This window comes from Equus przewalskii, chromosome 1 (genome assembly GCF_037783145.1).
Source record: "Equus przewalskii isolate Varuska chromosome 1, EquPr2, whole genome shotgun sequence".
In the NCBI taxonomy this organism is placed as follows: domain Eukaryota; kingdom Metazoa; phylum Chordata; class Mammalia; order Perissodactyla; family Equidae; genus Equus; species Equus przewalskii.
The window spans coordinates 33,453,437-33,466,087 of record NC_091831.1 but is presented as its reverse complement, the minus strand read 5'-3'; the positions used below and the strand labels follow the sequence as shown (position 1 = coordinate 33,466,087).

At 43.3% G+C, this 12,651-nt stretch overlaps 2 protein-coding genes across 3 annotated transcripts in view; both read right to left on the bottom strand.

Annotated features, from left to right (window-relative positions):
- The window catches only part of ALDH18A1 (aldehyde dehydrogenase 18 family member A1), a 44,342-nt gene that overhangs the window by 14,226 nt on the left and 17,465 nt on the right, over positions 1–12,651 (bottom strand). Inside the window, exons 6-11 of one of the 2 annotated variants that reach the window (XM_070560698.1) lie at positions 11,314–11,472; positions 10,798–10,888; positions 4,579–4,703; positions 3,378–3,522; positions 2,443–2,516; positions 893–986 (exon numbers count right to left, since the gene is read on the bottom strand). In XM_070560698.1, the coding sequence (XP_070416799.1) occupies positions 893–986; positions 2,443–2,516; positions 3,378–3,522; positions 4,579–4,703; positions 10,798–10,888; positions 11,314–11,472 (688 nt within the window). The remainder of the gene's footprint in view (positions 1–892; positions 987–2,442; positions 2,517–3,377; positions 3,523–4,578; positions 4,704–10,797; positions 10,889–11,313; positions 11,473–12,651) is intronic. The other variant, XM_070560709.1, reaches the window with a different exon arrangement.
- Positions 6,346–7,913, bottom strand: LOC103555424 (adenylyl cyclase-associated protein 1-like). The gene is given in 2 exon segments (XM_070560851.1): positions 6,346–6,587; positions 6,590–7,913. Coding segments are annotated over 2 exon segments (1,425 nt in total). The 5' UTR covers positions 7,839–7,913; the 3' UTR covers positions 6,346–6,411.

The following is a 12,651-nucleotide window of genomic DNA, read 5'->3' as shown; positions in this document are numbered from 1 at the left end:
CACTAATTTGAATGTTTAATTTAAAGCACATTTATTCAAGAAAAAAGGAAATTCAAAACCCCACAAAATCAACACCCATTTTTTGGGGTGGAAAAGACAGAGAATTAGGAAAAGGGAGAAAAGACTGAGGGCCTCCCCGACTCTACGTACTTAGTTGTCCGCAATGTGAGTTCAGTCAGTTCACTCACTCTACCATTAGCATCTCCAGGGCATTTCTGGGTGGTACCTGTTGCTAACTCTGGGCAGACTACACACTGCTTAATTAACTAGGAGATAAGCTGTATTTCATCACAGGCCGCACAAACTGTTTCTACAACTATTTTATATGCACAGCCCATATGGGTTTGAATCCCAAATCTGTCACTGGCCATATGATTTTAGGCACGTGACAACTTCTCTGTGCTTCAGTTTCCTCCTCTATAAAATAGGGATAATAAATAGTAGGTACCTCAAAGGCACTAGGTTGTAAGGATAAAATGAGATTCTGTCTGTGACGCCCTTCGCGCAATACCTGGCGACACAGGAAGGCCTCAATAAATGCTAGCTGCTATCAGCTGAATGTCTAAAATAGTGGGGCCCTCAATCTTTTTCTTTTTGTTCCTAAATTGCCAAAGAAGCTATGGCTCATGACCTGTGGGGAATGGTAAAAAGCCCCTTTGGACGGTTGTACTAGATTAGCTGGACGGAAAGTGGGTGGAGACAGTATGCATAGTTTGAAAAAGCCCACTGAATACTAGCCACCTACCCTCAATAAAAATGATGCATAATATACAATTTATTTTATAACAATTGTCTTTAAGCAGACTATGACATAAGAATTATTAGTAAAACAGGGAACAAAAATCAAAGCAAAACCCTCCCTAACATTGACTCTAAATCGCCTGGTCTTTACCTTCTGCCTCCTCCAAGTCTTTTTTGTTGGCTAACAGGATCTCGTCACGCTGGTCTGTCAACAGATCAGCCAGATGATGGATAATTTCTGCTCTCTGGGAAAAAAGGTAAAACATTACACAAACAAGCAACAAGCAAACATATCAATCCAAGAATGCACATCACACTTTTTTTGTTTTTGAGGAAGATTAGCCCTGAGCTAACATCTGCTGCCAATCCTCTTTTTGCTGAGGAAGACCGGCCCTGAGCTAACATACATGCCCCATCTTCCTCTACTTTATATGTGGGATGCCTACCACAGTATGGCTTGCCAAGCACTGCCATGTCCGCATCAGGGATCCGAACCGGTGGACCCTGGGCCACTGAAGTGGAATGTGCGAACTTAACCACTGCACCACCAGGTTGGCCCCCACACCACACTTTTAAACCTACTCTTCTGACTGTGCCAGGCCTCGCTCCTAAACCCAAGGTCACCACTGACTGAAACCTCTTTACCTCATATCATTCATTTCCCATCACTGCTCCTCTCATTTTTTCCCTCCTCTGTACTAATCTCCCCCTATTTCTTCTTACTTTTCTTCCTCTTGTACCACTCCTGATTATTATGATTAGCAAACCACAGCCCAGTCAGTGGTGGGGAAAGGGTGTGATGAATTAACAATCTGTCCATGAGACAAGGACCAGCACTCTCACTCGGTATGATACACACATCTCCACATATTGAGTATCACTAGCTGTGTAGTTTACTTCCCAGGTCAGTTTTTGCACCTAGTTTTTCTTTTCTGACAATTATTTATTTAATGAATTCAGTCAAAGGAGAAAAACCCAGTCCAGGATGCTTGAGGAGACCCCAATCCTTACCCACATAGATGAGGAAATGGGGCAAATCTGCATGGTAACCACTGAAGGAGTAAAAGGAAGTGGTTCAACAGAGGCAAGCTAGGCTCCTCCTTGCTTTCCTTTCTCTACTTGTAGTTATTTTAAATTCCCTTCTCCTTTCCGAGGCCAAAGTTCTCCCTAGAAGAAACCTGTACTCATCACTCTCAATACATCCCTAACAACACAACCCTTGGGAAGCCAGCCCCCAGCTTCCACCTGACCTCCTTGCATTTCCAGACTCATCGTGTCTGCTACTTCAACCGACAGATTCATTGTGCACAGGGCAGGGCTGTGACTACAGAGCAGGCTCTCGAGCTTCCACTGTATAGGGAAGTTAGATGCTTCAGATGGGCTGGGATAACTAATTTTCCTACATCTCCATGCCTAGTATGTGGCAGAATTAGGGAGCCTCCCTGGTCTCATCATTTTTATGTTTTTGATAAAAAATCATAGCGATGAAAAGCTGCCTCAGGCCTCAGCCTACAAAAGACAAAAGGGAAAACAAAATTTAGAAAAAGAAAAAAGGCAGAGCAGATCTGAATCAGACTCGTAACTCTGCTAACTCTGTGGGACAGGAGGAATAAAGAGGGAGACAGCAGGCGTGACTGTACAGTAAACCTCACAGCATGACTCACTCTGAAAACTAACAAAACTATCAGCCAGGGTTATTACCTGCTCAGGTTCCAAAGTGGCCAACATCCGCCCTCCTGATCGAGCCATTTCTCCCTGCTGCTCAACAGTAGGGCCTGCGAGAACATTTGCAAACATCAGACCATGGTCAGCTTAGTTCCCTCTCACTATCCCAGCCTGTGCTCAGGCTCACCACATGCACAGAACGAACGCTCAGTGTCTTGGTGTGCTTGCTTCTCACACAGAGATCACTCTGACCAATACAACAGCAAAACGATATACCAGGTTAACTCAGGCATAAACAGAAGAAACTCGTCTGTATTTCTTGAGTAGACAATATAATTGATGTCTTCTAGAGTTCTTTTCCATTTCACTTTGGCTCATATTTTCTAATGAGTTTGCAATTCTGATGTAAATGATAAGGCAATTTGTGAACACTTGAGAGTACGTACCATATCTTATGCATCTTTGCATCTCTAGTGTTTATTAGTACCTGCCATCCAGCATGGGCCTAGAAAATGTTTCTTGAGAAAATGGACGATTACATTCTTTTTTTTTTTCTCCCCCTGAGGAAGATTCACCCTGAGCTAACATCTGTGCCAATCTTCCTCTATTGTATGTGAGTCGCCGCCACAGCATGGCTGCTGACAAGTGGTATAGGTCCATACCTGGGAACAGAACCTGGAGCATGCCAAACTTAACCACTAGGCCACGGGGCTGACCCCGATGCATATGTCCTTTAACTTAGTGATTTTAGAGAAAACAGAAGGCCTAGTTAGGTAGATTAGATAAATTTTACAAAAGCAAGCAAAATCCAATTTTGGAAATAGCCTTAAAAATAATACCATATTTCATGTCAGCAATCAATTTTGTGACCTCTATTCCAGAGTGAAAGCTCAGTTTTCAGTCCCATTGAGGCCATGGCATCACCAGCTATGCTATCTACAGACCATGGGACCCTATGAAGAGCTACTTACCTGCAGGCTTTACTTCGGAAAAGAAGGTGCCAACTTTCTTCCCCTCCACGATGTCTGTGATGACGTGCCCAGACACCTTTGGGTGGGTTCCGTTGGCAATAACCACAGAAGTGCCACCTTGCAAAGCCCAGAGGGCTGCTTTCACCTAATGGGGGAGGTTAGATCCAAAGATGAGATTCAGACCTTGCAGATTCTAGTCACTCATACTTTAAACTTGCCAAAAGATATAAAATAATGTGATATTGAGCAATGTAAATATTTGCAGGAATGCTCTGGAAAACACCCTCAGCCCATGCACTCTTCCAAGCCCAACCCTGGCGTGTGTTGCCTAAAGATGAACCACCTACCCTTTGTGCTCGGCGAGTTCTCTCTAAGACTCTAGTACTGGGACTCATAACTTCTGCATTTGACTTATTGCACCTCAACTTAGTGTCCAGCCTGGTGTTTGACCAGAGTCTGATCCTGAGGACTTTCAGCTTTTGTAAATGGGGCTCTTGTCCTCATCTCTGCCATTGCTACATATGATGATGTATCTTAAGGGTATAACTTCTAAGAAAAATTAATGGGAAAGAAAAATTTTTGAAAGATTTTATCAGGAAATATTTGAGCTGATAACATTAGAGGATTTATGAATTATGAAAAATATATAGACGCTGCCCTTGAAGAGTTTACAATATGAACACACTCTTTATATAATATTAATAAAAAGAATTCATACACAGACAAGACTAAATATAGGTACACAATATGCATTAAACCTAAACCAAGGTACAGGCATACCTTGGAAATATGGCAGGTTCGGTTTCAACCACCACAATCAAGTGAATATCACAATAAAGTGAGTCACACGACTTTTTTGTTTCCCAGTACATATAAAAGTTATGCAGGCTATTAAGTGTACAATAGAATTATGTCTAGAAATGTACATACCTTAATTAAAAAGTACTTTATTGTTAAAAATGTTAACCATCATCTGAGCCTTCAGTGAGTTGTAATCTTTTTGCTGGTGGAGGGTCTTGTAAAAAACGCAATATCTACAAAGCGCAACAAAATGAGGTATGCCTGTATTTAGATATGTGTATGTTTAGGTATGTATGTGCCTAGTATCTGAACCATTAGCCCCCAGTTACAAACGTAAAAAGGATAAAATATTGTTTGGGTTTTATAGTTGATACATGCGATAAAGGCATCAGATTCTTACCTTGGCTTCCATGCCACCCATCCCTACTCTCGACTTGGTTCCGAACGTCACAGACTGCTGATCTCCAGGATAAAATATATCAATGAGCTTTGCATCATCTGATCCTGGGGGGCTGTCAAACAGGCCTAAAAAGCAGACAAGAGTGCGTAATACTTCTTTAATGGAAGGGAGTGTCCCCAGGACAGACCTCTCCAGGCCCCTGCCAAGCACTGTGTACTTGACTCATCCAGATGAATTCTGCTGTTCCACAAGATCTAACCAGAAAAGGGCACGAGGGATCTGCGGAGTCTAGTCACAATGAAAAACAGCTCCAGGACTCACCTTACATACTTTTATAACCTTAAAAGGCTTAATTAACGATCGTTTGCCAGCATCAGAGCATGGCCATATCCTTAGAACAAAATTTATCAACCCTGCCCACAGACTACCGGGAAGCTGTCCTCACTTCTGCCATGGCAATTTATGATGCTGAACCTTAAGGACGTAACTGAAAAAGACGAGTGGCTGTTACAGAAATAGTGTGGCAGCCGTATACTGTTTAATGTGACTATTTCCAAGCGGGATGAAATGCGAAACAGCTTCACATTAACTCTCACAGTACCCTTTGAAAGAGTCACTGATTATACGCCCCACGTTATTATGGGGAAGCTGTTGTGAAGGTTAGGCTGGGTCAGCAGAAGAGCGCACGACTCTTGGCATTCAGTCTAGATTTATCACCACAAAGCCTATGTCCATTTTTTTTTTTTTGGTATTAATTTTATTCTATTTTCTGTATAACTTTAAGTACATAAAGGTTTATTTCCACAGGCCTCAGGAAATGGGTAGAAGTCACAGGACAATCTCTCTTTCGACCAAAAAAAGTTGCATATTTTGGTAAGTGTCCTAGAGGGAAAAACTGAAATTTACATTAGCAATGCTGTGCAAGATTTTTACATAAGACCTAAAACCAGCCTGCATGGAGATTTTAGTCCTCTGTTCAGGTGCCTTGACAGATGCCAAAAGCGGTTGAGCATGACAGGGCAAGGAGGCAGTGAGGATGGATGACAAGCACCTAGCATGGAAGGAGGAAGGAATGCCAGATTCCTTGGAATGGTAGGTTGTTTTTCCTTCTTTTTTTTTTTTCTTTCAAGTCATCTCTGTAGGAAGGTGCTGGGCAGGGATCCCAGAGAAAGAAAGGGTCCAAGATTCCTTTAATTGGCCTGGGTGCCAGGCACTGCCACAGCTGCTGGTACAGAAGAACCTACTATCTCAGGTTCCAGCAGACCCAGGATGGAATGCAGAATAAAAGGAATGCTTATAGGAAACAATTTTGCTTGGAATGCTAGAAGGCCAAGCTTCAGCCTTTGGTCCAGTGCAATACTTGCCTCACTTGTCAACACTGAAAAATTAGTTTGGTTAGAAGAACCAACTGGAATCACACTAGCTTCTGCTACCTTCGTGCTTATTGTTAGAAAATACTAATTTGTGCGAACATTCTGATCTGTTAATTCCTGGGGACTGCTTTATTCTTCCCAAAAGACTGTTGGCCAAATAACTCCCAAAGGCTGAAAGCGAAAACACACCAGTCCTGGCCTGCAGTTCCTTAAGAATGGACTGGCGGTGTGGTTGAGCTGACATGGAAAGCTGCACCTTCCTGCAGAAGATCAACTGACCTGCTATCCCACCCCAAATCTCAGCCTGAGGTATATTTCAGTGAAGGCAGGTAGCTGTGCTTCTCAAAGCAGAGAAGCAGTTTAAGAGCAGAAAGGTAGAGGAAATCTAGAAAAGAATCGTCTCGATAAAGATTTATCCCATGGTGTGAGGGAGAGGGCAAAGAACCCAGTGGCACTTCGCTTATCCGGCAATTTCTGTCACTGTGGTGACCAACTTCTGCCCATTCCATAGGGTCTTGAACTGCTCAGGGACTGGGAACTCATTAAAGTCACCGCCTTCTGTAGGAATGAGGACATTCATTTCAGAAGATTTGGCACTGACTATCTCACAATCCAGGGAATTCTTGCTAGGGAAACGTGGCAGCCATCTGTTTTGTTGATGGAAATGGTTGGCACTTTACCCATTACCTGAACTTTGACATCCCTACTATTGATTATCTCCACAATGCCCACCACGTCATCGAACACCAGGCCGAGTTTCTTACAGTTATCTACTGTAATGGAGTTAATTTTGCCCTCGATTTGCAATGTTGTGTTGACACACTTGTATATGTAAGCCACCTATTTCAGCTCCGTGTCATCAATTACCAGGTTGGAAACATTCTCCTGATTTTCCACTCTCCACTTTTTGCCCTCCAGTTCAAGTAGAGGTGGCTCCTTCTTTGTGGCTGGTTTGGGGGATGGGCTGCCTCCTGGTTTAGGTGCAGAGAATGGTTTGGGGCCACTTCGCACTGGCCCACTCTGAGCCTTCAGGGCGGGGTTCTTGTGCGTCTTCATGTCATCAGATACATGTTTCAGGGCATGTGTGATGCTCTCCCCCTGATTAATCTGAGCAAACAGGGCAGAGCGTGAAGCAGACTCATCAGAGCCTGAACTGGTGGGGACTGGGGGAGGAGGTGGGCCTGGTGGCGGGGGAGGAGGACCGGATCCAGCAGAGGGTCCAGATGGCAGTCCAGTCAGTTTTTTTGCCACAGGTCCCGTTTTGCTCCAGGCCAGTCTGGTGGTATGGAACTGTTTAATGTAAGCCTGCAGCTCTGTCCATATACTCAAGTAAGCTTTGACCCAGTCCACATGCTTCTTATCCACATCTTTGTACTCCTTCAGGACTCGGTTTGTATAAAACATGGCAGCATCATTCATTTCTTTCACATAGGGACCAGGCTTGGGAGCCACAGCCACGCAACCCAGGGCCTGGATACTTTCGCTGACGGCCGACAGGTGATTGAACAACTTGCTGCCTTGGTTCTTCTCTGGAAACGTTATCACTTCTTGGATCTGCTCTGAGATGGGTGCCAACAAATCAGAAAGCTTATTGCCTGCAGGCTGCTGGCACTGAGAGGCTGTAACCAAGAGAGCTCGCTCCAACTTCAGACCTGTGTGGACCATCTCCGCATGTTTCTCCACATCTCCCCCAATCTCTTTACTGATCTTCAGGTACTCTGCCATAGGACCGGCCAGCAGTGAGTCAAATACTTGCACATATGGAGCTGTTCCTGCTTTTGGGGCACTGTCTCCATGTCCATAGTGCATGCCAGAGGACTGAGATACTGCCTCCAGGCGGCCCACCGCCCTCTCTAATCTTTCTACCAGATTTTGCATGTCAGCCATAATGCACCACCTGCTCAGAGTTGTCAGCCTATGTCCTTTTTATAACTGTGCGGAGTGGCATAAAATAAAGAGTTACAGGCAATGTTATATGCATACAATCTAAGATTAAAATCCTCACAATTTCACGGCTGGCCCTGTGGCCAAGGGGTTCAAGTTCCCCAGGCTCCATTTGGCAGCCTGGGTTCACGGGTTCAGATCCTGGGTGTGGACCTGCTCCACTTGTCAGGCACGCTGTGGAGGCGTCCCACATACAAAGCAGAGACTGGCATGGGTGTTAGCTCAGGGTGAATCTTCCTGACAACACACACACACACACACACACACACACACACACAAATCCTCACAATTCCACTTTGAAAAAGAGTGAGTCAGAGACTTGGAAGGGGAAAAGAGAGGACTGAGAAAATGAAGTCACATCAAGGCCTTAGTGGGACACAGACACGGAGGAACTGCCCATGGTTGGGGACTGGCTGAAGGACAACTGGGTAGTGATGTTTTAAGTTTAAGTGGCCTTTTAAGGTTTCAAGTTGCTGCTGTTCTTGTGCTACAATACACTTCTCTGCTCCATTTTTCCAAGTCTTTAACATAACCCTGCTATCCACACTCTCTCCAGGAGAATAAGTGAATCAGAGGGGTGAGGAAATCATGGCCAGAGTAGAACAAACCACAAGCAGCAATTACAGGGAGAGAGAAATACCCTCTCGTGACCTCTGTCCACCTCAGCCCAGCACGCCACAGCTCCCAGGATTCAGGGCTGGCTGCTTCTCAGAAGGCACTGTGCCATGAGATCACAGGCTTGGATTGTGAGGCTGTTTTGGTTTCACACAATAAATAGTACAGGCACGTTTGGACAACTCTAAGCCAAATCTTCTCCAGAGACGCTGAGGGACTAACATTCTGATATCCTGCCTACTCCTCTTTCTCCCCGACAGCAGCCTCTCAGACCCACCAAGAGCACATTTAAAATTCTGATATTTTTCTAAAAATCAACATTCAGTGGATAATTAATCAGAGTTAAGAGCAAAAGCCTGTCGATAACCAATTTTGGTGTTTGAGGCAGTGTTAGAACTGTTTACTAGAGTCTAGCTCAAATTAGGTTTTATATATTGATCTGTCAAACTGACATCCTTTACCTTGCCAGGCAGTGCAGGAAAGAGAGAAGAGTGTAGATTTCTAAATTAAACATATTTAGATTTGAAAACAACCTCTGCCAAGTATTAGCTATGTGACTTTGGATATACCATTCAACTGATCTGAACTTAATTTTTAATTTCTTCATCTGAATAACTGGGCTAACTTACCTACTTTGCAGGGTTGCTACAAGGAATGAATAAACTGACATTTATAAAGCACCTAGCACAGTATTTGCACATAGGAGAAATTTAATAAAAACCTGTTGATTAACCGAAATGCCTTCTTCTCCAGGGTGGCTCACTCTTATCCCAACTTAGCTGTTTCTGTTCTGAGATTTCAAATTTACAGTGAATAAACATGGTACCAAAACTTCTTACGGGTAAAGATAATGACATGCAAGAACAATATCTCTGACTTTCTACACGGGCAGAAGACAGATCAATTCATCTATACCTGCCACTACCTCCACTAGACAGCCCCCTGTCCTTACTTTATACCATGGGAGTGTAAACTGGAGAACAAGTCCTGACATGATAACCCGCCTTTGGTGTGGGCTGGGAATTAAACAGGTTTTTCTCACCTCCTGGGAATGTAATGGGGGACTTTGGGATCCTGTAGGTTTGGCTTATTTTAGACACAGCTACCATATTCCTTATGGGTCAAAATGTAAAATGGGAACAGCTTAAGAAAAAGTGAGAAGAATAAATGGAGAGCCAAACTGGAGCCAAGAGGTGCCCCCCATGAGGAAGAGGAAAGCAGAGAGGAACATAGTAACACATATGAACATGGTCCATACAGCCTGGACTTTCTGCAGTGGCTCCAATTTAAAATAATCGATCTCATGATTTACGTTAAAAACTGAAAGTGATAAAAACCACAATGAGCTCTCTCTTCACATGCACTAGGATAGCTATAATCAAAAAAGGCAGATAACAAGAGAGAAGTGTTGGTGAGGATGAGGAGAAACCAGAACCCTCATACACTGTTATGGGAATGTAAAATAGTGCAGCTGCTTGGTACCATTTCACTTCTAGCACTTCTTCAAAAAGCGAAACATGTATAGAGTTACCATATGATCCAGCAATTCTACTCCTAGGTAAAATAAAAAACATGTTTACACAAAAACTTGTACACCAACGTTTATAGCAGCCTTAGTCATAATAGCTGAAATGTCTATCAGCTGATGAACAGATAAGTAAAATGTACTTTATCTATACAGTGGAATATTATTTGTCAATAAAAAGAAAGGAAGTACTGATACATACTATAACATCGATGAACCTTGAAGACATTATGCTAAGTGAGAGAAGCCAGTCACAAATCACATATTATATGATTCTATTTATATAAAATGTCTGGAACAGGCAAATCAATAGAGACAGAAAGCAGATTAGAGGTTGCCCAGGGCTGGAGAGTTTAGAGGGAAGTAAGGAGTGACTGCTAAGGGGTATGGGGTTGCTTGTTGGGATGATAAAAATGTTCTAAAATTGTGGTGAGGGTTGAACAACTGCATGAATATATGAAAAATCATTGAATTTTAAACTTTAAATAGGTGAATTGTATGGTATGTGAATTATATCTCCATAAAGCTGTTATAAAAAACAAAACTAAAGCACCTAGAAATGATACTTCCACATTCAAACCCCATCTTCCAGACTCACCCACTTTCTTTTGAGTCATAAAAACTCTTTGTCAGACCAAATGGCTCAGAAAATAATGGTCCATAGTAAAAAAAGATCAGAAGGACTCAAAGAGGGGAACTCGTGCTCACACATGTAGTATTTAAAACAAAGGCTGGCTAAAAGGAAAAGGCATTACTTTGTACCTTCGACATCTGAAAGAACAATCAAGAGGTCAGTTTTCATCTCCACGGCCAGACGGGCAGCCAGGCTATCATTATCTTTAACACTAATAACCTGGAATGCAGGTAAAAAGGCATAAGTGAGTGGGCTATGAAGTTCAAAATGAAGTTCACAGAAGCACTCAGCTAGGCTCTGGCAGGCAAAATTAATGACCCCGCACATGTGGATGACAGCTCTTACAGGCCCCTTCCGTCTAAAAAACACCATGCCTAACAGCAACCCCCTTTCCAAACATGCACCCTTCTATCCACTGACACACACAAGCCATGCTCACAGCACCATCTTAAATCACTACAGCACCTCACCCTATTGAATGAACCCCCTGACTTCAGAAGAGCTTACGCAGATGCTGCTCCACAATGCCAGCTTCTCTCCCAATCTCTCCATGCTGTTTATGCCAAACTTCCAGTGTTAGTACATGCAGCATAGCGTGCCATTAGTGTCTCCAGCATGCTCAACCTTAGGAATACTTTACCCACATTTACCCCCTGGAGATCACTATTGGGCTCAGCTGGGGGGACAACAGCATCATTTGTGTTGACAATGGGGACGATGTTCATCCGCAGGAGCTCATGAAGTGTCCCATTAAGGTTCCGGCGCTTCTGCTCATCGTGGAAATCCAAATTGGTCACCAAAATCTAAAAGGATTAAATAGATGGAAAACACAGGAGGGAGGGAAATGATGAACTTCCCAGGAACAGCATACAAAAGATGCTAAGAGTAGAGGAGCTAAACTTTAGGCTTCTGAGATCCCATATAGATGGGAATGGAACATACATCTCTGGATGCTTATCCAATTCTTCTAAAGATGCGAAAAAAGTTAGAATCACTTGGAAGATATATTTAAGGATGCTCAAGACTTCTTGCAAACGTACTTTAATCCTCAGAGAGCTACCAAATCTCATCCATTTACAAAATTAAGAAACTTAATGTATCTACTTTAGAGGGATATTGGGGGAAGTAATGACTGCCATTAATTTCTAAAATATCTTTATATCCCAGCATCTGATTCAGCGTCTGGCCACAGTAGGTACTGAAACATCTGGTGAGTGAGTGAATGAATGGTTTACCCTGTTTGCTATATGAGACAAAATGGAACAGGGCGGTGTTGTCACTGTTCTTGCTCTGCAGCCGACCACTATGGGAGTTAACAAAGACTGTGAGCATGTGGGGTTAGTCTGAGAGGTTACGGAGGTGAGTCTTTAGTCACAAACTGAAAGAAAGGCTGGATATAACTTAGTTCAGGGGAGGGGACGAGCACAAGCTGCTCAAAGGCAGAGGGGAGAGCTGGGTGTGGGGCTGGTGAACCGCTCTGCCTCCTTGCTTGAATCAGAGTATCAGGCAATGTTTAGCAGGAGAGAAGGTAAATGGAGATGACAGCAAGAAATGAAATGGTAACAAACCCTGAAGCTCATGAATAAACGCTTCAATGAAATACCTCTGATGTTTAAGAAGGGGGTTCTTGTGACATAGGGCAGGCTGAAGCAGGGAAGGGTGAAGGCAGACGGTCAAGAAGATACCAAAACAGTCAAAGTGGGAATGGTTAAGTCCTGAACCAGAGTCTGGCTATGGTAACCGAGAAGACAACAGCAGCCTTAAGGATATATAAAATGTGGGTGAAGAAGACAAGACGGTAACATGACTAAGGCAAATAATTCACTAATTCATTTGATAAAAAATTTATTAAGCCCCTCTGAAATGCCTGTACTAGCTTCTGGGATGGAGAATAAAAATGTTGCTGGTTTGGGGAAGATGAAATGGGGTGCATTTTTGTAAGGGTAGACGATGAACTCCTTCTCAGAAAAGTTTAATCCTAT